This window comes from Cetorhinus maximus, chromosome 15 (genome assembly GCF_964194155.1).
Source record: "Cetorhinus maximus chromosome 15, sCetMax3.hap1.1, whole genome shotgun sequence".
In the NCBI taxonomy this organism is placed as follows: domain Eukaryota; kingdom Metazoa; phylum Chordata; class Chondrichthyes; order Lamniformes; family Cetorhinidae; genus Cetorhinus; species Cetorhinus maximus.
Window position 1 is genome coordinate 53,837,054 of NC_135893.1, and position 20,655 is coordinate 53,857,708.

The 20,655-nt window shown below is 38.3% G+C and overlaps 1 protein-coding gene across 3 annotated transcripts in view; it reads left to right on the top strand.

The window, feature by feature from the left end:
* Positions 1-19,391, top strand: part of gid4 (GID complex subunit 4 homolog) — a 54,625-nt gene extending 35,234 nt beyond the window's left edge. For 2 of the 3 annotated variants that reach the window (XM_078558398.1, XM_078558399.1), the window contains 2 exons: positions 12,249-12,379; positions 17,031-19,391. In XM_078558398.1, the coding sequence (XP_078414524.1) occupies positions 12,249-12,379; positions 17,031-17,094 (195 nt within the window). In that variant the 3' untranslated portion in view covers positions 17,095-19,391. Of the gene's footprint in view, positions 1-9,331; positions 9,468-12,248; positions 12,380-17,030 lie in introns of all 3 variants that reach the window. The other variant, XR_013578930.1, reaches the window with a different exon arrangement.
* The last annotated feature ends 1,264 nt before the right edge of the window (positions 19,392-20,655 follow it).

Below are 20,655 nucleotides of genomic sequence, written 5' to 3' on the forward strand. Positions count from 1 at the left end.
CTGGATGCCATTTGAGCTACCGAGTTGGCCTTTATATTGCCAGGTGGTCACAGTACCATGCACCTGTTGGATGTAAGTTATCAAGGTAAAACTTGTCTTGCATGTTAGTAGACTTGCATTCATACTTCTTTCAGAGGTCATTGAAAAAAATTATCCAATTCCTGAATCCCATGCTGTTGTGCCTTGTCATTTTTAGCTAAAAGCCTTATAACTTAATTCCAATAGTTCTATATTATGGGGCATTCCCAATGCAAATAGAAACAAGTTCCCATTTCAACTGACATCTCCCAGCATTAGAGGTGTGTATACCCATAGTAACCAGTGTGACTGGTTGTGAATATGATCTAATAATTTTTCGCACAGAAGATGGAGACAGTCCTTGGAGAAGCTTGTGTGTATAAACGCACTATTTAAGTTTTTTCCCATAGACCAATGTTACTCCAGTATAGACTGAACAGCATTCTTCGTCTTCACCTATCAAAGTACTTGTGCTTCTGGCCTTCATTCATAGGATGACTGATCAACGTATGATTGATTCTCTTTCACTTGGTCTCCAGCAAAGGCAAAGGAATACAAGTGAAAGTAACCTAGAAAGATTATGCTATTTATTACAACAACCGATCCTGTGGTTTATTTCTCTTCCTATAGGGAAGTCTTTGGCCTCTACTTGGCATCTACCTGCAGTGCTATGACTGAATTAAGGACGAAAACAAAAATACCTGGAAAAACTCAGCAGGTCTGGCAGCATCTGTGGAGAGGAGCACAGTTAACATTTCGGGTCTGAATGACCCTTCAACAGAACTAAGTAAAAATAGAAAAGAGGTGAAATATAAGCAACTTATATTTCACCTCTTTTCTATTTTTACTTAGTTCTGTTGAAGGGTCATTCGGACTTGAAACGTTAACTGTGCTCCTCTCCACAGATGCTGCTAGACCTGCTGAGTTTTTTCAGGTATTTTTGTTTTTGACTGAATTAAGGTGCTCACTTTGCAATGGACCACAGGCACAGGCCGACATCCTGTCATACTGTAGTCCAGGCTCAAGAGTGCCTCTTGAGCAAGACACTGATTGTGATTATGGCAACTTCAGCAAAAAGTAATACTGCCACAGATTGACTGACTGGAGTATCTTAAATAATCGTTTTGAATGAAAGTAAATATTTTACACAAATAATGGTTTTATTGAGAATTCATAAACCACAATCTCAAATGTGATTCACTTTTGAAGATAAACATACTGTGGCAGGGAGAAGAAACTTTCAGTTTAAAAGATTCTTGCCGGCCCCTCATTTTAAGAAAAAATCTTTAATTTAAAAACTCCTTGCCATATGGGAATATTGGAGGTCTTTATCTTTAGAATTTGGAGGTCCTTATCTTTTAGCAAAGAGATTCTATCCAATATCTGTTAGATGATTAATCAGTGATTGCATTTGAACTAAAGGGTTGCATCCTTTCTGGTGCTGGAGCCACTGAGCATATGGCAGTGTTTGGTTCATACTGGAGCTTTGTCACTCAGAAGAGAATGGTGATTCATGTTCTTTATGGATTGCTTATTAACATGTCTGGTTTCTTGCTGAATTTGGAAACCAAAAATAGATTATTTCTGCAGAGAAGCATAAGTTATATAGAATTTGCCTACCAAGAATGGATTTACCAAGTTAAGACATCAGTAATTGAAAATACACTCCACCTTTTATCTTTAATTATAGATTTGATTGGGACGCTGAGAAACTAAGAATGGATAATTTCCATAACAAATTCCTTTCAAAACCTGTAATCTTTAAATTGTGTTACATTTTCTGCTTCCCATATTCTTAAAAATAATTGTTTTACTCTCTAATCTTTACATTTCTGTTGCTCCCTGATAACCTGTCAAGTAAATGCTTCTTTCCCTCAACCCAGTATTTTTTAAGTGGCCTTTGTATTAAATTTGAAGTACATTTGTCATCTCCGCCGTCAAACCTTTCTAGGTACTCGATAAATCTCCAGTTCCAGCAGGGAAAATTTTCAAGATCCACATTATGATCTGTAATTTTCCAATACTGAAGTTTCTGAGTTTCATCAGCCTGAAGATCTCATTACTGTCATTTATTTAGTAGATATATGCTATGTTCACTCTTATTGGCACAATTTTTCTAGTAAGGTTGAGCATTTTGAGGATATGGATTTCAATTCTTCTGTGTAGGAATGGCTGTTCCCAGCCTTTCACCCAAGGCTGTAGTGGCTTTTATTGATCTGTGTTTGTCTATTAGGTGTCAGATTGCAAACTGCCTAGGCACCATCTTTATTTTTAGTTACTAATTATTTTAGATTTATTTGGTTAGTTTTGCATGAAGTTAGACATCCGCAGCTGCTTACAGGGATCAGTAAGAGAACAGTCAATTCTGGAACTCTTGTCAGCCTCGGAAAATGTTTAAACATTTTTTTAAAATGTAACATGGATTGTTTAAGGAATCAGTGAAAAGTTATTTCCCTGTGTATGTTTATGGCATTAGGTGGAAAATGAAAACTTGTTCTTAACATGTGTCATTGGAAAGTTTTGGCAGTTTTCGGTGTATCAAAACAGACATTTTCAAACTGGAGCCTATCACTGGATCCCAGGGGATCCTCCAGGCAATCAGATTTCTGGCTGTCTGATCAGATTTCTGTATCTGTTGACTTAGTAGTATATTATTTATTTTGCTTTATATATTAATGTGTTCTGCACTATGCTTTGGAAGTTAGGGCACATTTCAAGTTAGTGTCATTTCTGATTTCTGTCAAAGGACAAAAGAGTTGTATATAAACACACAAGAATTAGGAGTAAGAGTTAAGTAAGACCTTTTACATCTGCAGGGCACCCCAAAGCACTTCACGCAAGCTAATTATTACATTTTAAGTGTAGTGACCTGTTGTTTTATAGTTGAACACAGGAGCCAATTTGTGCACAGCAGCGAAATGGATGACATAAGAACTAGGAGCAGGAGTAGGCAATTCAGCCCCTCGAGCCTGCCCTGCCATTCAATACGATCATGGCTGATCTCATTTCGGCCTCGACTCCAATTTCCCGCCCTCTCTCCATAACCTTTCAACCTGTTACTAATTAAAACTCTGTCTATCTCTCTCTTTAAATTTATTCGGTGTCCCGGCATCCACTGCACTCTGAGGTAGTGAATTCCACAGATTCACGACCCTTTGAGAAAAGTAATTCCTCCTCATCTCTGATTTAAATCTACCACCCTTTAGCCTAAAACTATGGCCTCTCGTTCTAGAATGCTCCACAAGGGGAAACATCCGCTCCATGTCTACTTTGTCTATCCCCTTTAGCATCTTATATACCTCAATTAGATCTCCTCTCATCCTTCTAAACTCTAGAGAGTATAGCCTTATAAGACAAGCCCCACATCTCTGGAATCAATCTAGTGAACCTCCTCTGAACCGCCTCCAATGCAACTACATCCTTCCTCAAGTAAGGGGACCAAAACTATTCACAGTACTCCAGGTGCGGTCTCACCAATGCCTTGTACAGTTGCAACAACACTTCCCTATTTTTATACTTTATTCCTTTAGCAATAAATGCCAAAATTCCATTTGCCTTCCTTATTACCTGCTGTACCTGCATACTAGCTTTCAGCGATTCATGCACAAGATCCCTCTGCACTGAAGCGTTCTGAAGTTTCTCTCCATTTAAATAATAAGTCGCCTTTTTGTTCTTCCGACCAAAATGGATAACCTCACACTTATCCACATTAAACTCCATCTGCCAGATTTTGGCCCATTCACCTAACCTGTCCACATCCATTTGTAAATTTCTTATTTCTTCATTGCAGCTTACTTTCCCAAATATTTTAGTGTCATCTGCAAATTTAGCTATAGTACCTTCTATCCCTGAATCCAAGCCATTAATATAGATTGTAAATAGTTGGGGCCCAAGGACTAAACCGTGTGGCACCCCACTAGTTACAGGTTGCCATCCAGAAAAAGACCCATTTATTCCGACTCTCTGCTTTCTGTTGGTTAGCTAATCCTCTATCCAAGCTAATATATTACCCCTAACTTCATGTGATCTTATCTTGTGTATTAATCTTTTGTGCGGCACCTTATCAAAGGCCTTCTGGAAGTCCTGTTATACAACATCTACAGAATCCCCATTATCCACTTTGCTTGTCACATCTTCAAAGAACTCTTGCAAATTAGTCAAACATGATATACTCTTTATAAAACCATGCTGACTGATGGGTTGCATTTTGACTTTCCAGATGCCCCATTACTACTTTTTTAATAATGGATTCCAATAATTTCCCAACGACAGACATTAAACTAACTGGTCTATAGTTTCCTCCCTTCTGCACCAACCCCCCACCCCCACACACACTTTTTGAATAAGGGCGTTATACTAGCAATTTTCCAATCCACTGGAACCTTTCCAGAATCCAGGGAATTTTGGAATATTATAGCAAATGCATCCACTATCTCTTTAAGACCCTGGATGTAGGCCGTAAGGTCCTGGGGACTTGTCACCCTTTAATCCCAATAGTTTGCTCAGTACTTTTTCTCTAGTGATGGTGATTGTTCTAAGCTCCTCCTTCCCTATACCCTCTGCACTGCCTGTTACTATTGGGGTGGTACTAGTGTCCTCCACCATGAAAACTGTGACAAAATATTGATTAAGCGTCTTTGCCCTTTCTGCATTCCCCACTATTAACTCCCCAGTCTCATCCTCCAAGAGACCAACTTTCATTTTAGCTACTCTCTTTCCTTTTATATAATCGTAGAAGCTTTTGCTATCAGTTTTTACATTTTGCACTAGTTTCCTTTCATAATTTACCTTTGTTCTTACCTATGTTGATTGAGAAGGATATATTGGCTTGAACATCAGAAGAGTTCTCTGCTAATCTTTAAAAGAAATATCATTCAGTCTTTTACATCCACCTAAGCAGGCAGTCAGCGTCTCAGTGTAAATTTTTCATCCAAAAGATAGCACCCCAAAATACCTAGCACTCCTTCAGTATTGCACTGCAGTGTCATCCTAGATTCTGTGCTCAAATCTTTGAACCCACATGGAGGAAAGATTATAGGCTGGTTAGCCTGGCATCAATATTAGGGAAAATTTATTAGGAACATGATAACACGGCATTTAGAAAATAATAATTGGGCACAGTTAATGCATATTTACGAAAGGGACATTGTGTTTGACAAATCTTTTAGTTTTTGAGGATATAAGTAGTAGGGTGGCTAAGGGGAACTAGTAAATGTAATGTTATTGGATTTTTAAAAATCATTTGATACGGTGCTGCATATGAAGTTATTACACAAATTTAGGGCTCATTGAATTGGAGGTGATATGTTAGTATGGACTGAGGATTTGATAACAGACAAAAAACAAGAGTGGAAATTAACAAGTAACTTTCGAATTGGCAGCTTGTAACTAATGGTGCAAAATGCCCATTGCTTGGGCCTCAGCTATTTACGAGCTTTATCAATGACTGAAATGAGGAGGTCCTACGTAATGTATCCAAGTTTACTGACAATACAAAACTCAGCAAGAAAGATCCATCCATAACTTGCTTAAGGATAGTATTAGATTAAAAGAAGAGGCTTATAAGGTTGCAAAGCGTAGTAGCAAGTCTGAGGATTGGGAGTGTTTTAGAAACCAGCGAAGGGCCACCAAAAAGTTGATAAATAGGGAAAAAATAGAATGTAGGAGCAAACTCGCCAGGAATATAAAAACAGAGTTTAAGAGCTTTTACAAGTATATGAAAAGGAAGAGAGTAGCTAACATAAACACTGGTCCCTTAGAAGTGGAGACAGGGGACATTATTATGGGGAATGAAGAAATGGTAGAGATATTGAACAAATATATTTTGTCCTTTTTCACTGCAGAAGATGCAAGTTGTACCAATAATAGAGGATAACCTAGCTGCTAAGAAGAATGAGGGAATTAATGTCAGCAGAGAAAGAGTACTGGAGAAACTTAAGGGACTAAAATGCAACAAATCCCCAGGACCTGATGGCCTACATCCTAGAGTTCTAAAATAGAGAGCCAGCACATGCATTATATCTGCAGCAACGATTTTCCAGAATCCCTAGATTCTGGAATGGCCCCAGCAGATTGAAAATTTAACACCGTTATTCAAGAAAGTGAGAGAGAAAACTGGGAAGGCCAGTTAGCCTGACAACAAACGTTGGGAAAGTGGTGGGATCAATTATTAAGCCTTAACATTGTACTTAGAAAATTATTGATCAGTTATGATCAGCTAAAATCAACCTGGTTTTATGAAAGGAAAATCGTGTTTGACAAATTTACTAGAGTGTTTTGAGAATGTAACTAGTACAATAATTAAAGGGGAACCAGTAGATGTAGCATTTGACAGGGTGCCACACAAAAGGTTAATGGACAAGAGAAGGGCTTATGGAGTTGGAGGTAATATATTAGCTAGGATAGAGGATTAGTTAATGGACAGTTGGCAAACAGTAGCACAAATGGGCCATATTTCACGTTAGCAGACTGTGTCTAGTGAAGTGCTGCAAGGATCAGTGCTAGGGTCTCAGCTATTTAGAGCCTATATTAATGATTTAGACAGAGAGTCAAAGAATAATTTTCTAATGATACAAAACTAGGTGGAAATGTAAGATGTCAGGAGGATACAGAGGCTGCAAAGAGATAGAGACAGGTTACGTGAGTGGGTAACAAGATAGAAGATGGACTATAATGTGGGTAAGTGTGAGGTTATTTACTTTGTAAGAATAGAAAAACAATATTTTTTAAAAGGCATGAAACTTGTAAATGTTGACGTTCAGAGAGACTTCGGTGTGTTCGTACAAGGAACCCAGAGTTAGCTTACAGGGACAGCAAGCAACTAGGAAGGCAAATGGCATGTTGGCCTTTATTCCAAGAGGATTGGAGTTCATGAATAAAGAAATAAATAACTTTATTTATTCAATTAAGTCTTACTGCACTTGGAGACCAAAACTGTACAGTATTCCATGTTTAAGGAAGGATTTGCTTGCATTGGAGGCGGTACAGCAAAGGTTCACTAGATTGGTCCCTGGGATGAGAAGGTTGTCCTGTAGTGAGGCTGATTGGGCCTATATCCTCTGGAGTTTAGAAGAATGATCTTGAAACATACAATTTCAGAAGGGGCTTGCCAGGCTAGACACTGATTTATTCCGCTGGCTGGGGAATCTAGGTCAAGGGGTCATGGGCTTAGGATAAGGGGTCGAAGATTTAGGACTGAGATGCGAAATTTCTTCACTCAAAGGGTTGTGAATATTAGAAACTCTCTATCCCAGTAGGTTGTGGATGTTCCATCATTGACTATACAGGTCGAGTATCCTTTATCCGAAACCCTTGGGGCCGATTGCATTTTGGATTTCGGATAATTTCGGTTTTCAGATAGCGCATATAGGTCTAGGCCTACTTACATTACGATGGCTGAAACCTAGGCTAGTTATAGTCTAAAGTAAATAAAATGGCTAGAAAAGTAAGATGTACCACCGAATAATAAACACAGTGTGGTCGGCAAGGTTCATGTTGGCTCAGGTTGTGTCGGCTCCGGTCACAAACTTCCGTGCTAAAGGTCCATGAGGTTTTTAAAAAGAAGTGCGGTTTTCGGATATGTTCAGGTCTCAGGTTTATGGATAAAGGATACTCAACCTGCATTTAAGGTTGGGGATAAACAGATATTTTGTCCGTCAGAGAGTCGAGGATATGGGGGGGGGGGAGTGGACAGGATGTGGAGTTGAAGCCCAAGATCAGTCATGATTGCATTGAATGGAGGAGTAAGCTTGATAGGCTGTATCGTCTAGTCCTGCTCCTATCTCTTATGTCCTTGTATGAAAAGCAGCTATCAGGAGTATGCAAAGGGGCTGCATTAGGATTTAAGTGAGTTAAGTGAATTGGAAGGAATATGGTAGATGGACTATACTGTAGAGAAATGTGAAATTATCCATTTTGGGAGGAAAAATAGAAAAGCAGATTATTTTTCAATTGGCAAGAGACTAGAAAATGTTGGTATTCAGAGGGCCCTAAGTGTCCTTGTACATGAATCGCAGAGAGTTGATATGCAGGTATAACAAGCAGTAGAAAAGCAATTGATATGCTAGCCATTACTACGAAGGGATTGAAGTATAAGAGTAAAGGATTCTTAGTGCAATTCTGTAGGGCCTTGATAAGACCACAGCTAGGTACTTTGTACAGTTTTGATCTCCTTTCCTGGGAAAGGATATCCTAGCCATGGAGGGAGTGCAATTAAGTTTCATAGGACTGATTCCTGGAATAAGGGGATTGTCATGTGAGGAGAGGTTGAGTAGACTTGGTCTATATTCCCTAGAGTTTAGAAGAATGAGAGGTGATCTTACTGAAATATACAACATTTTTAAGGGGCTTGATAGGGTAGATGCTGGAAAGATGTTTCCACTGGCTGGGGAGTCTCGAACTAGGAGTCTCAGGATAAGGGATTGACCATTTAGGAATGAGATGAGAAATTTCTCCATTAAAAAGGGTTGTAAATCTTTGGAATTCTCTACACCAGAGAGATATGTGTACTCCGTTGTTGAATGTATTCAAGTCTGAGACTGACTCATTTTTGGATACTAAGGGAATCAAGGCATATAAGGATAGTGTGGGAAAGTGTAACTGAGGCAGCAGATCAGCCATGATCTTACAGAATGATAGAGCAGGCTCAAGGGGCCAAATGGCTTACTTCTGCTCCTTTTATATTCTGTTATAAATGAGAAGGGTATGTTTGACTTTGAGAGCATTTATTTTAACAGCACAGCAACTTCTTCTATTGGTCAGAAAGTTTAACATTTTAACAAGTATTTAAATTTTTGTCAGAACTTCCAATGTTTGCTGTCAGTCATTACTGATTTGCTTTCAAGATGTGATGCTGCATTATGATGAGGCAAACTGATTATGTTTGAATCATCAATAAATTGCATCCGTTCTCATTTTCTATGAAACTCAATTTCCATTTGACCCACAATTAATATTTGCTTTGCGGGGAGGGGAAAGAGGAGGAGGGAAGTGGAAAGAAAGCAAGAAACAGGCTGGCATCCAGAGGCAAGGCACTTCTCCATTAGGAGGGAGGGAGAGTCATCCAGAGTCACTCTTTTGGGGCACTATTATCCCATGACTACCACGTGTGCACTATAAACAAAAAGGAATACTGGTGCAGAGGAACCGTGGTTTTTTTTTTTTAATCACAACATAAACTAAATTTTCTACAAAATCTGCCTCCAATTGCAAAGGATTTCCAGGATGTTGAACTCATTAATGTTTTGACTTCATCCTTCTGCAACTGCTCCGTAAAAATCCTCCAACTCAAATAAATCTCAACACCTCTTTTTAGTCCCGTCTACAACCGCTCCACGACGTGGATGCCATGCCTGCCTCTACCAGCCGATGCACAGCAGCTTCCCTCCATGATTGCGACCCCGAAACACAGGACCTCAAAGTATCCTTCGTGCGCAAAGGCTGCCAGCACAGTAAGTGTATAAATTAAAAGTCTGTACTTATTGCCTTAAAAACACAAGCCACACAGAGGGAAAGGAGTCTAGGCGAGTATGTTTTATTCTTGTACTTTTCCCCAGTTGTCCAAAAAATAAGTTGTAAAAATGCCATACCAAGGGACTGGACATGTGGAACAGACTGCCAGAGAAGGGAATTGTTTCAGGATAAGTTAACAACCTTTTAAAAGTAGCTAGATTAGTACGTGAGAAGGGGATTGAGGCTATAGATTGTAACAGGACTACTTTATTTCTTTTTAGGGAAAGTAAGGGAAGGAATTTAGCACCCCTTTTAAAATAGGTGATAGTAGGAGCAAGTCCATTACAAAATGGGCTTATTAAGCTGAATGACATTTTCTTCGTCCAGATTTTGTCCTTATTTACCACATTCTTTTTGACTGCTTCATGGAGATCATCCATTTCAGGTCCCTTTCCCTGCAGAGCTGTTCAGGTAATGCTGACTAGGAGGGCTGCTCTACTGCTTAGAGCTGCTATGTAATGATTGTCCAGTTCAGATAGTTCCAGATCCGTTCTGAAATGAACTGAACTATTTTGTGATATAGGTGACTCTTGTCCAAAACTTCAATTAACTGATAATCAATGTGATCACGTTGTTCCTTGTAAATTAGGCAGGCAAAATAATTAATACAATAATGTGTATTACAAATCTATCAGTAGACTTTCATTGGTAAAATTTTTCACAAATTGCAATGGTTCCTATCTCTAAACTCAAAAAAAGGAGATATGAGGTGTAATATTTTACAGAAGAGCACCAGAGCTACAGATTCAAGACAAATTTTTGTAGTGTAAAATACTAATGCCTAGATATCTCATCAACACTTGTCACCATTATCAGAGAGGTTCCAAGGAAAAAGAGGCCTGAAATGCCAGATTTCCTAATAGGACTTTTAAAAAGTAGTATATTTTATAGATTGCAATAACTGTTTTCTGTACTCCATTTCTATATTCCTGATAATTTGATGTTGTTTTTGTTCTTTAAGAAAAGAAATTCTCCAATAATTTTAATTAAGCAAGGTAAATAACACAGGAAAGTGGGAATTTGATGCTAAAATGATTTGTACTTATCCAATTTAAATTAATCAATTTTGAATTAAGAGGGTTAGACTGTAGAGAAAAACATCAAGTGCTTCACAGTTGGGGCCAGACCTGAGCAGAAACACAAAGGAAATTAGTTGAAAGAATGGTCAAAAAAGTAGCCTTACCAGGATTTTGAAGATAATGTCACAAGGTGAGGGGTAAGGGCAGAAGAGTACAAGATTAGGAGAAGGGGGCTCCACTATCAATATTACAGCAGAGCGGGAGTTCAGTCAAGCAGAGGTAAACACAAATCAAATACTTAAAAGAAAAACAATCTGCTAAAAATCTGAAAAAAAACAGACTGCTGCAAGCATGTAACTGGTATAACAGCAGCCAAAAGGAGAGAATAGGAACAGACGGAATTGCATTTGTACAGTGTCGTTCCTAACTTTAGGACATCCCAAAGTGCTTCACAGCCAGGAAAGTACTTTTGAAATGTAGTTACTGTTGTAATGTTGTAAATAAGCCAATTTATGCACACTAAGGTCTCACAAACAGGAATGATGTTGGATGGGGATAAATGTTGGCCATACGCCTCTGAACAGTGGAGCATTGCTTCAGTTTGAAAGTAATGTGGCTGCGTAAATGTTTAGGTCTCTGGATTGGGAGTTGAGCCAAGAACATTCCAACTAAGCAGCAAGAGTGCTATGACTTGAGCCCAGCCTGACACCTAATATGTTCATGTTTCACTATAGACCTTTCATTTAAACTGGAAATCTGATGAAGAATCTACACATGAAATGTTAACCTATGCATACAAAACTGAGACTGGATTTAAAATGTATTCCATTGGTTGTAAAGTGTTCTGGGATATCCTGAGGACATGTTGAGGTGCTACGTAAATACGAGTTATTCCTCCTTTTGTTGTTTTTGTATATACAGAGCATTTGGCTCGTCCTTTCCACTCAAATTTTATAAATGGTAGCCAAGCTTTACAACGCTTTTTCAGTGAGTTATTGGAAGAAGCCTTCAAGCAAAATATACTCTCTCGCATTTCAATTTTAAAATGCTGTAATTTAGATGGGAATTAAATCATCATGCAGAGTGGATTGATATATAATAGTGCTGCTATGCCTATGCTTCTATTTATTGGACAGGTTTATTTCCCTGTTATGTAGAATGTGACCTGTGTGCTTTTGCAACCATAAGCAAGCATTTTGTCCCCTTGTAGTTATTTGTGTCTAAACAGTTTATCATCGTTTTATCAAAAAATGTATTTTTCTTAGGGACTTCATCTCTCATTTTCTTTTTTTTGTAATTTAGCTTCTTATAAGGGAAAGTCAATGTAATGTTTCCCCATCATTAAAACTTGTTGATTTGCATGTGGGTACTCTACGCTGGTTGCTTTCCCTCACAGCATACCTATGTAAGAAGCAGATTGCTTTTCAGGGTATTTTAATTACACTAATCTATGCAAGTGTCTCCTCATTTGTTTGGCACTAAATGTGCAAAGTGTACCATGTCTCCTTTATAGACATCAGCCTTTTGGCCAATGCAATTGTCTTTGATTCGTTCATTCTTGGTATCAGTGCAATATTTCAGAAACTCGCAACAGGTATGATATATTGGGAAATAAATTTAGAGTCTAGTTGATAATGTGGTTTGTTATATTCTGTAAATTGATTTAATTGTACCGAGTTTTTCTTTCTTCTCCACCAACAGGAACAATTTCTGGTCCCTGATCACACAATCAAAGACATCAGCGGTGCTTCCTTTGCAGGCTTTTATTATATTTGCTTCCAAAAGTCCACAGCTTCAATAGAAGGCTATTACTACCACAGGAGTTCAGAATGGTGAGAGGAACTAGTAAACATTTTGATTTAAATGAAACTTGGTACTTTCATCCAGGATTGCAGAAATCATTGATATATTACAATTAGTCTATCCTGACACATTCCATTGATTGTATAAACATAGGAACAGGAGGAGGCCATTCAGTACTTGAGCCTGTTCCACTACTGAATTTTTTCATGGCTGATTTGTACCTCGGCTGCATTTTGCCCAGCTTTTCTCTATATACTCAAATATCCCTACCTAACAAAAGTCTATTGGTCTCAGTGTAGAAAATTCCAATTAACCCCCAGAATCCACAGCTTTTTGGGAAGCAAATTCCAGAGTTCCTTTATCCCTTGTATGCAAAAAGTGCTTCATGGTTTCACTCCTACTGGTCCTCGCTATAATTTTCACAACAGAGTGGATGCAGGGAAATTATTTCCTCTATCAAAACCCTTTGTCATTTTAAACAGCACAATTAGATCACTCCTTAACTTTCTGCTCAAGGGAACATAACCCAAGTTTATGCATTTTTGTCTCACCCTTCCTGAGAATGATAGTCAATATACCACTAACCTTTTTTTGATTTCTTTCCATGCCTACCTGCTAGCTTTTATATAATTGTATACATGGACCCCTAAACCTATTTGCTCCTCCGCAACACCTAGTATCACCTTTAAGAAAGTACTCTGATTTGACTTTTAGATCCAAAATGGATGACCTCCCTCTTCCCCACATTGAACTCCATCCAGTATAGAATGATACAGTACAGAAGGAGATCATTCAGCCTATCATGTCTGTGCCAGCTTTGGAAGAGTTTTACCCAGTGTACTTATTGCAACTATCTGTGTCTCCTGTATCTTCCTGCTCCCGTACTATGATACCTTCTTAGCTGAGTGTAATCTGCAAACTCTGATATAGAGCCCTCTATTCTTTCATCCATTAATTAATATATGTGGTAAAAAGCTAAGGCCACAGACCTGATCCCTACATAATACCACTTGTCACATTCCTCCAATCAGAGAATACTTTCTACAGTATATCCTAACTGTTTGCCAACCCATGTCTTAAGGTTACCTCCAGTTCCATGCGCTTTTAGTTAAAATTAAAGTCCTGCTGTTCTTTTCTGGTGATCTCATTTTTAGTAGGATTTTTCAATTAATATGACAATCCGTGATAGTAGCAGTGATCCCAGCATCACTGGTATATTTCCTCCTGGTATTAGGGTCAAGGATGTCACTGAGCAACTGCAGAACATTGTGAGAAGAGTGGGTGAACAGCCAGATATTGTGGTCCATGTCAGTACTAATTACATGGATGGGTTGAGGTCCTGCAGGCAAGGAGGTAGGAAAGAAATTCATAAGCCGTTTGTAACCTCTGGCTACTCAGGGTTCCAGGTGCTAGAGAGTACAGAAATGGGAGGATTGTGCAAATGGATGTGTGGCTGGAGAGATGGTGCAGAAGGAAGGGCTCTAGATTCTTGGGCTGTTGGTTTGGTCCTGTTAAGGTGGGACCTGTGCAAGCCAGATAGACTAGGAAATCAGCATATAGAGCTTAGATTATTTTGGGGAGCTTGCTAATGCTATTGGGGAAGGTTTATACTAGCTTGGCATGGGGATAGGAACCTGATTGTAGATTAAGAAAGGAGAGAAGCAAAGCTAGAAATGGAAGGCAAAAAATTAGTGAGTGTGAAAGGCAGAGGAAACAAGGACTAGAAAATGGATGACAAAAGGAGTTAAATAAACAGTGCTTAATGGCATATACTTAAATGCAAGAAGTCTAGTGAATAAGGTAGATGAACTGAGGGCACAGATAGTCTTGGATAATATCATGGTTATAACTGAAATGTCACGTAAAAAAGGCAGGAACGGTAACTAAGCATTCCTGATTCTAGGGTTTTCAGATTGGGTGGAAAGGGGCATTAAAAAGCAGAGGGCTGCAGTGTTGGGTAACAAACCCATTACCGCTGTGAGGAGGGATGATATACAAGAAGGATCGTCAAATGAGGCCATATAGATTGAACTGAAGAACAAGAAAAGAGACTATCGCACTACTGGGAGTGTACTATAGACCCCCCAAACAGTCAGAGGGAGATAGAAGACCAAATACGGAGGCAAATTTCTAAGAAGTACAAAAACAATACGACTGTGATGGGGGATTTCAACTACCCTAATATTAACTGGATAGAATCAGTGTAAAATGTATAGAGAGTTCAGAATTCTTAAAATGAATTCAAGAGGATTTTTTGCAATCAGTCGTAGCAAGTCCAGCAAGAGACGTTCTGGATTTAGCTTAAGGGAATGAAGCTGGCAAATGGAAGGGGTATCATTGGGAGAGCATTTTGTTGATAGTGAAAAGAACAAAGGTCGATCAGGAGTAATTGGGGAAAGGCAAATTTTACTACGCTGAGATGTGATTTGGCAAAAGTGGACTGGAAACAAGTACTTGAAGATAAATCAGTGTCAGAATAATGGGAGGGTTCAAGGAAGAAATAAGTGAAGATTCAGAACAAATATGTTCCCACAAAGGAAAAGGGTGGAACTCCCCAAATCTACGGCCCCCTGGAAGTCAAGGAGCATTCAGGATAGGATAGGGCGAAAAAGGGAAGCATATGTCTGATGTTGAGAGCTTAAAACTGCAGAAAGCTTAGAGTACATAAAGTGCAAGGGTGACATTAGAAAGGAAATTAGGAAAGTAAAAAGGACAAGAAAAAAATATTGGCAAGTAACAAAGGTGTTTTTTAAATACATAAAAAGCAAGAGGATACCCAAGGAAAGAGTAGCATATAATAGATATCATAAAGGAAACCATTGTGTGGAGGCAGAGGACATGTTTCTCAATGAATACGTGGTCTTCAGAAAAGGTGCAGATGTAGTTGAGGAGGAGTGTGAAATATTGGATAGAATAAACATTCCAAGAGAGGAAATATTAAAAAAATGTTAGTACCTTTAAGTAGATAAATCACCAGGCCCCAGGCCTGGATGAAATGTATCCCAGGTGCTAAAAGAAGAAATACCAGTGGCCCTGACCATCATTCCACCATCCTCTGTGTAGTACTGGAGGACTGCTAACTTTGCACTATTGATTAAAAAGGGAGAAACGAATAGACTGAATAATTACAGGCCAGTCAGTCTGTCCTTGATCATAGGCAAATTGTAAGAAAAAATTCTGAAGGATAGTATTAATCATCATTTAGAAAGGCAGGGATTAATCATAGACTGTCCAGTGTGGATTTGTTGCGGGAAGGTCATGTCTGACTCACTTCATTTGAATTTTTGAGGAGGTAACAAGAAGGATCACTGAGGTTGGCATGTTTGATGTTGTCTACATCGGTTTTAGCAAGACCTTTGACAAGGTCCCACATGGCAGACAGGTCAGAAAAGGAAAAACCTGTGAAAAGTGGCAAGTTGAATCCAACTTGGAAGCAAAGGGTAATGGTTGTTGGGTGTTTTTGTGACTGGAAAGCTGTTTCCAGTGGGGTTCTGTCTTGCTTTTTGTCCAAAACAAAAGTGGAGCTTATGATCTGAAATTGTTGAACTCAGTGTTGAGTCTAGAAAGTTGTAAGGTTCTGAGTTGAAAGATGTGGTGCTGTCCCTCAAGCTTGGGTTAAGTATCATTAGGAAGCCAAGGGCAGAAAAGTCAGAGTGGGAGCGGTGCAGAGAATTAAAACAACAGGCAACTGGAAGCTCAGGGGTCTCACAGGTTGAACGGAGGTGCTCTGCTTAGCAACTTGTTTTCTCTCCACATGTGCTGACAAACTTACTGAGTATTTCCAGTATTTTCTCTTTGTATTTCAGATTTCTGGCATCCACAATACTTTGCTTTCAAGTTTTAGATACAACTTCCTTTTTACAGATCTGTGTTGACTCCTTAATTAGCTCATATTTATCCAAATGCTCATTCACAATAGTAACTTCTCCACAACTGAGGTTAGTCTGATAGTTTATCCCTTCCTGCCTCTTAATGAAGTGACATTAGCTTTCTTGTGAACAAAACCTGAATTATGATCTGTCTGAACTGGAACTGATGCATTCAATTCCAGAATGCAGAACAGTTATATTATGTAATCTTAAAGGATAGGTCCTTTCACTTTAGCAGCAGATTAATGTGTTGTTTTACATTATTTATTGTTACCGTATTCTGAAAATACTGAGTTCTCTGACTTACCACTAGCAGTGACACTGTAGATTTACTAGTAAAAGTAAAATGTTAAACATGAGAGATAACACATAATGCTAATTGAAGCATTTGACCAATAGTGCTGAAAAGTTTGGGAAACTGAACTTTAAACTGGATAATAAAACAGTTACAGGAGTCACTAATTTTTCAAACTATTCTTCCTGCCAGCTTTTTCTCTTTTCACTTGTGAAGTTTGCATTTCAAATGGACATTGACAATTCTTGGAAACTTCACTCAGTTGCAAGCACCTAGATCGTATATTTAGGCTACTTAACTGTGTGTGGGGCACACCACAAATGAGCTTAATCTTATCCTAGCCCAATCTCTCTCATGCCAATTTTTAATCAGGTCACAGAATAATAAACAAGAACCATGGCTGATATCTTCTGATCTCTTTAATGACACACACCAAGTTCAATTGTTTATTTAATTCTAAAAGTATGGGTTTGAATCTTTTAAGTTTTGATTGAAGTACTTTGTTCTGTTTAACAGGTACCAATCTTTAAATCTGACACACGTCCCTGAACACAGCACTCCCATCTATGAGTTTCGGTGACATTCATCAATACAACCCTCCTCGGACAGTTGGGGAGAGGGAGTAGGCAGATGGTGGAACTGTTCAGGAGGAAGAGAGTGATGGACACAAAAGTGTTCTGTAACAATGAGAACAATTACTGTTTTCTCTGCTGCTGACAGACCAACCACAACACGATGAGGAGCTCGAGCATCAATAATCCAATCCAAGTGCATGACTGTTGGAGCTTGTTTTCACCGAGCAAAAGAGAACTCATTTTAATCTCATTTTTAATGCTAATTTAAACTGCACTTACTGATTTTTAATTTTGGTCTCTGATTTGTTAAGTTCTTTTTGTAGTTCTAACTTTGTTGTACAAGAACTAATGAGCCAGTAGCACAATGCAGTGTGCTATTGTCTTTTGTTTTCCCCTTTTTTGCTGTTGCTGTTTTTATACATTGCTAATCAAGCTTGGATTCTTCAGATGGTCTTTTTAATCTACTCTACAGGTGCTGTTGCACATGTTCTGTGCTAGGTTTTTATGGGAGAACAGAAGTGGCCTTATCCTAAGAGAGCAGCAGATGTCTTAGATATCACAAAGCAGTATTGGGGGAGAGGAGAAATTAAAATAAAATACTCTAACTAAATAACTGACTTCTGTAAGACTCAAGTTGTATAGAGAATTTCTAAAATCATATATATATTGGATACCTGGCAGTGTTTTAGTAAGGCCTATGACCTAATTGAAAAGTTGAGGATTAAACCAAACCCTTTGGAAGCAGTTGCCAGGCTGCAGCTTTGTAATTTCCTGCTAATACATACTACGTGTGGGGTTTGAGTTGTATTTTTTTTTGTGTATGTGGCAGGAGAGGATGTTCCATTGTTGGTGCTAACCCAGATGTTCACAGATGATACTGTGTGCCTTTTGTAATGTAATTCCTTCGGACTTACAGAAACATTCAACTTAACCTTGCAACAGTGGGAAATTCCATGCACAGTATATTTCTCATTTGAAGGTTGAAGCCCATCTTGCCCCTTCCCAGAAAAGCTTTTGTGCAGAGCATGTGCAAAGCATTGGGTTTTCATCTTAAGTATACACAAAATATTAATAGAAAAAAATCATCTTAGATCTAGCCATGGTTCTGACTATTCAGTTGATGGTGGATGTTGCACTTAAATATTGGGTGGGGGAGAGGAAAAGAGGTTTCCAAATTGGACAACCTATTTAATATAATTTTAAAATATAGATGTTTAAATGAAATTGGTGCAAAAACAATTTTTCTTCAGTTATGGCTAGATATGCAGGATGTTAAAACGCCCAGAGTGACTAATGAAAATGTCATGTACCTACCATTACACTTCAGTGAAATTCTAGTTGTGACACTGCAAGTATTCTAATTAAATCTAACATGCTTTGGGATTTAATGTTGCATGAAATGGCAAAGCTTGCAATATTACAGCTAGGATTTCAATAAAACAGTGAAATTATCATGCAACTCAAAATATGGACATTTTAACATCCAATGGAGGGGTTATCTCTTCCTCTTTTTGTGTAAAGTCAAAGAAGAATTCTTTTATTACAACCGTTGTAAACCAATGACGTACAAAGGAATGTAATATCACCACTTGTACTAAACGTATTGCACCAGGTTTTTTGTCCATTGTGACTTCTATAAAGATAGTTAAATCCTGATAAATGCTTTATTGATTTGCCAAGAAAGATGTTATGCCTGAATCAGGATGTATGTCTGCTTTTGTGTGTCTGATTGTCTGGGGGTGTGTGTATGTGTGTGTCCTGTGTGAAATGGGAGTGAATGGGATGGAATTTCACCCTTGGATCAAGATTATGCATAGATTGATGTGTTCTTTTAATTGAAGCCCCTCCTAAAAACATCTGAATGGACTCTAACTTTGGAATCCTACATCTAAAAGTGAGGGCAGTGTTTTGCTTTATCCTATTGCAGTCTTTTTGAAAAATAGGAACTTCTAATCTCACACAGGTCAAGAATTCCTTTTCTTCTGATTTTACATATTTTTGGAATTCCAATAAATAAGCTGAAAGTCCATTTTTATTTAAAACGTATGAAGAGTTGTGTAAGTGAGAGGAAGGACTGCTAACTAGGGTGAAACAGCCCATGTACATTGAGTTTGACCTATTGACACTTCAAAGAGAGCAACTAACTGGTTTGAAAGTGAGTCGGTTTTATTGTATAAATCAGAGCATGGAAATGAATGTTTTATTACATTGCATTGTTCATGAGACATCAGGAGCTTTAAGTTTCCGATCTGTGGTGAAATAAATGAGGGTACCACATCCAATAAAGTTCCTTGTGAAAGACTTTATGGAGTTTGGATGATTCTTCTCTCTGATAAATGGAATTGGATGTTACTTCATTCCTTATCTGTATCCGAGTGAATGGAATGGGAATATCTACAGTATTAACATAGTAACTTTAGTTGAATATTATGGTGAGCCCATCAACATTTCACAAACTGACAGTTATCCAACAGGACAATTATAGTTTTACCTTCAGAAACATTTGGAGTTTTATAAAAGTCATGTGAAATACTAATGGGTATAGATCAGTCAGTGGTGAAAAGGAGAGTTCAGTGAATCGAGATGACAAAATTGTATAGCGCCATTAAAACTCATTTTGGGTAAAGCATAATAGTACCAATTTGCTAAATAAGCCCAATAATATTACTGATTCAGTAGTAAACATCTGTAGATGGGTTTTACAGTATATGCTTTGCACTGAAAGGGGTATAGTGCTAGAATGGATCATCCCTACCAACAACACTCAGTGCTTGATAAACAGCAAGGACATCTCCGTGCATAAGCAACACTATTTTGATTAACTTCAATATAGATAAGTGTGAAGTAGTACATTTTGGTATGAAGAATAAGCATATTTTGCTTGAATAATCAGTTTATAGCAGGATTTGGGGGTTCAGATACACAAATTACTAAAAGTGGGAACACAGGTTAATTAGGCCATAAAAATGCAATCAAAGCACTCATTTCTTCACAACTGAAGGTTACATAAAACTTACTGTTTATCTTATATTTGGAGTATTGTGCAAAGTTCTGGTCTCTATTATAAAACTAGGCACTGGAGAAGGTACAAAAAAAAGTTAAGTTGATCAGTTTTAACTGTCTTTATGGGAGTATATTTGTCAAACCTTTGTAAGCAGTTTGAAGCAACAAAAAAGACAGCACTGCTAGACCTGGTTCTTCGGGATGGGGTGGGCCAAGTGACATTGGGGGAACATTTAGGGGACTAATCATTGTATCATAAGGTTTAGGATGACATTGGTCAATCTAGAGTAAGAATAATCAACTGGCAGAGAGCGGACTTCAATGGGGCAAGAACAGAGCTGGGCCGGATAGACTGGAATCAAAGGTTGGCGGCAAAAACAGGAGCTGAACAATGGGCTACCTTCAAAGAGGAAATGGTTTGGGCACAATCAAGATATGTTCCCTCAAAAGGAAAGGGTAGGACAAATAAATCCAGAGCTCCCTGGATGACAAAGGAGAAAGAAATTAAGTTGAAGAAAAAGTGTGCTTATAACAGGTGTCGGGTAACAAATACAATTGAGAAC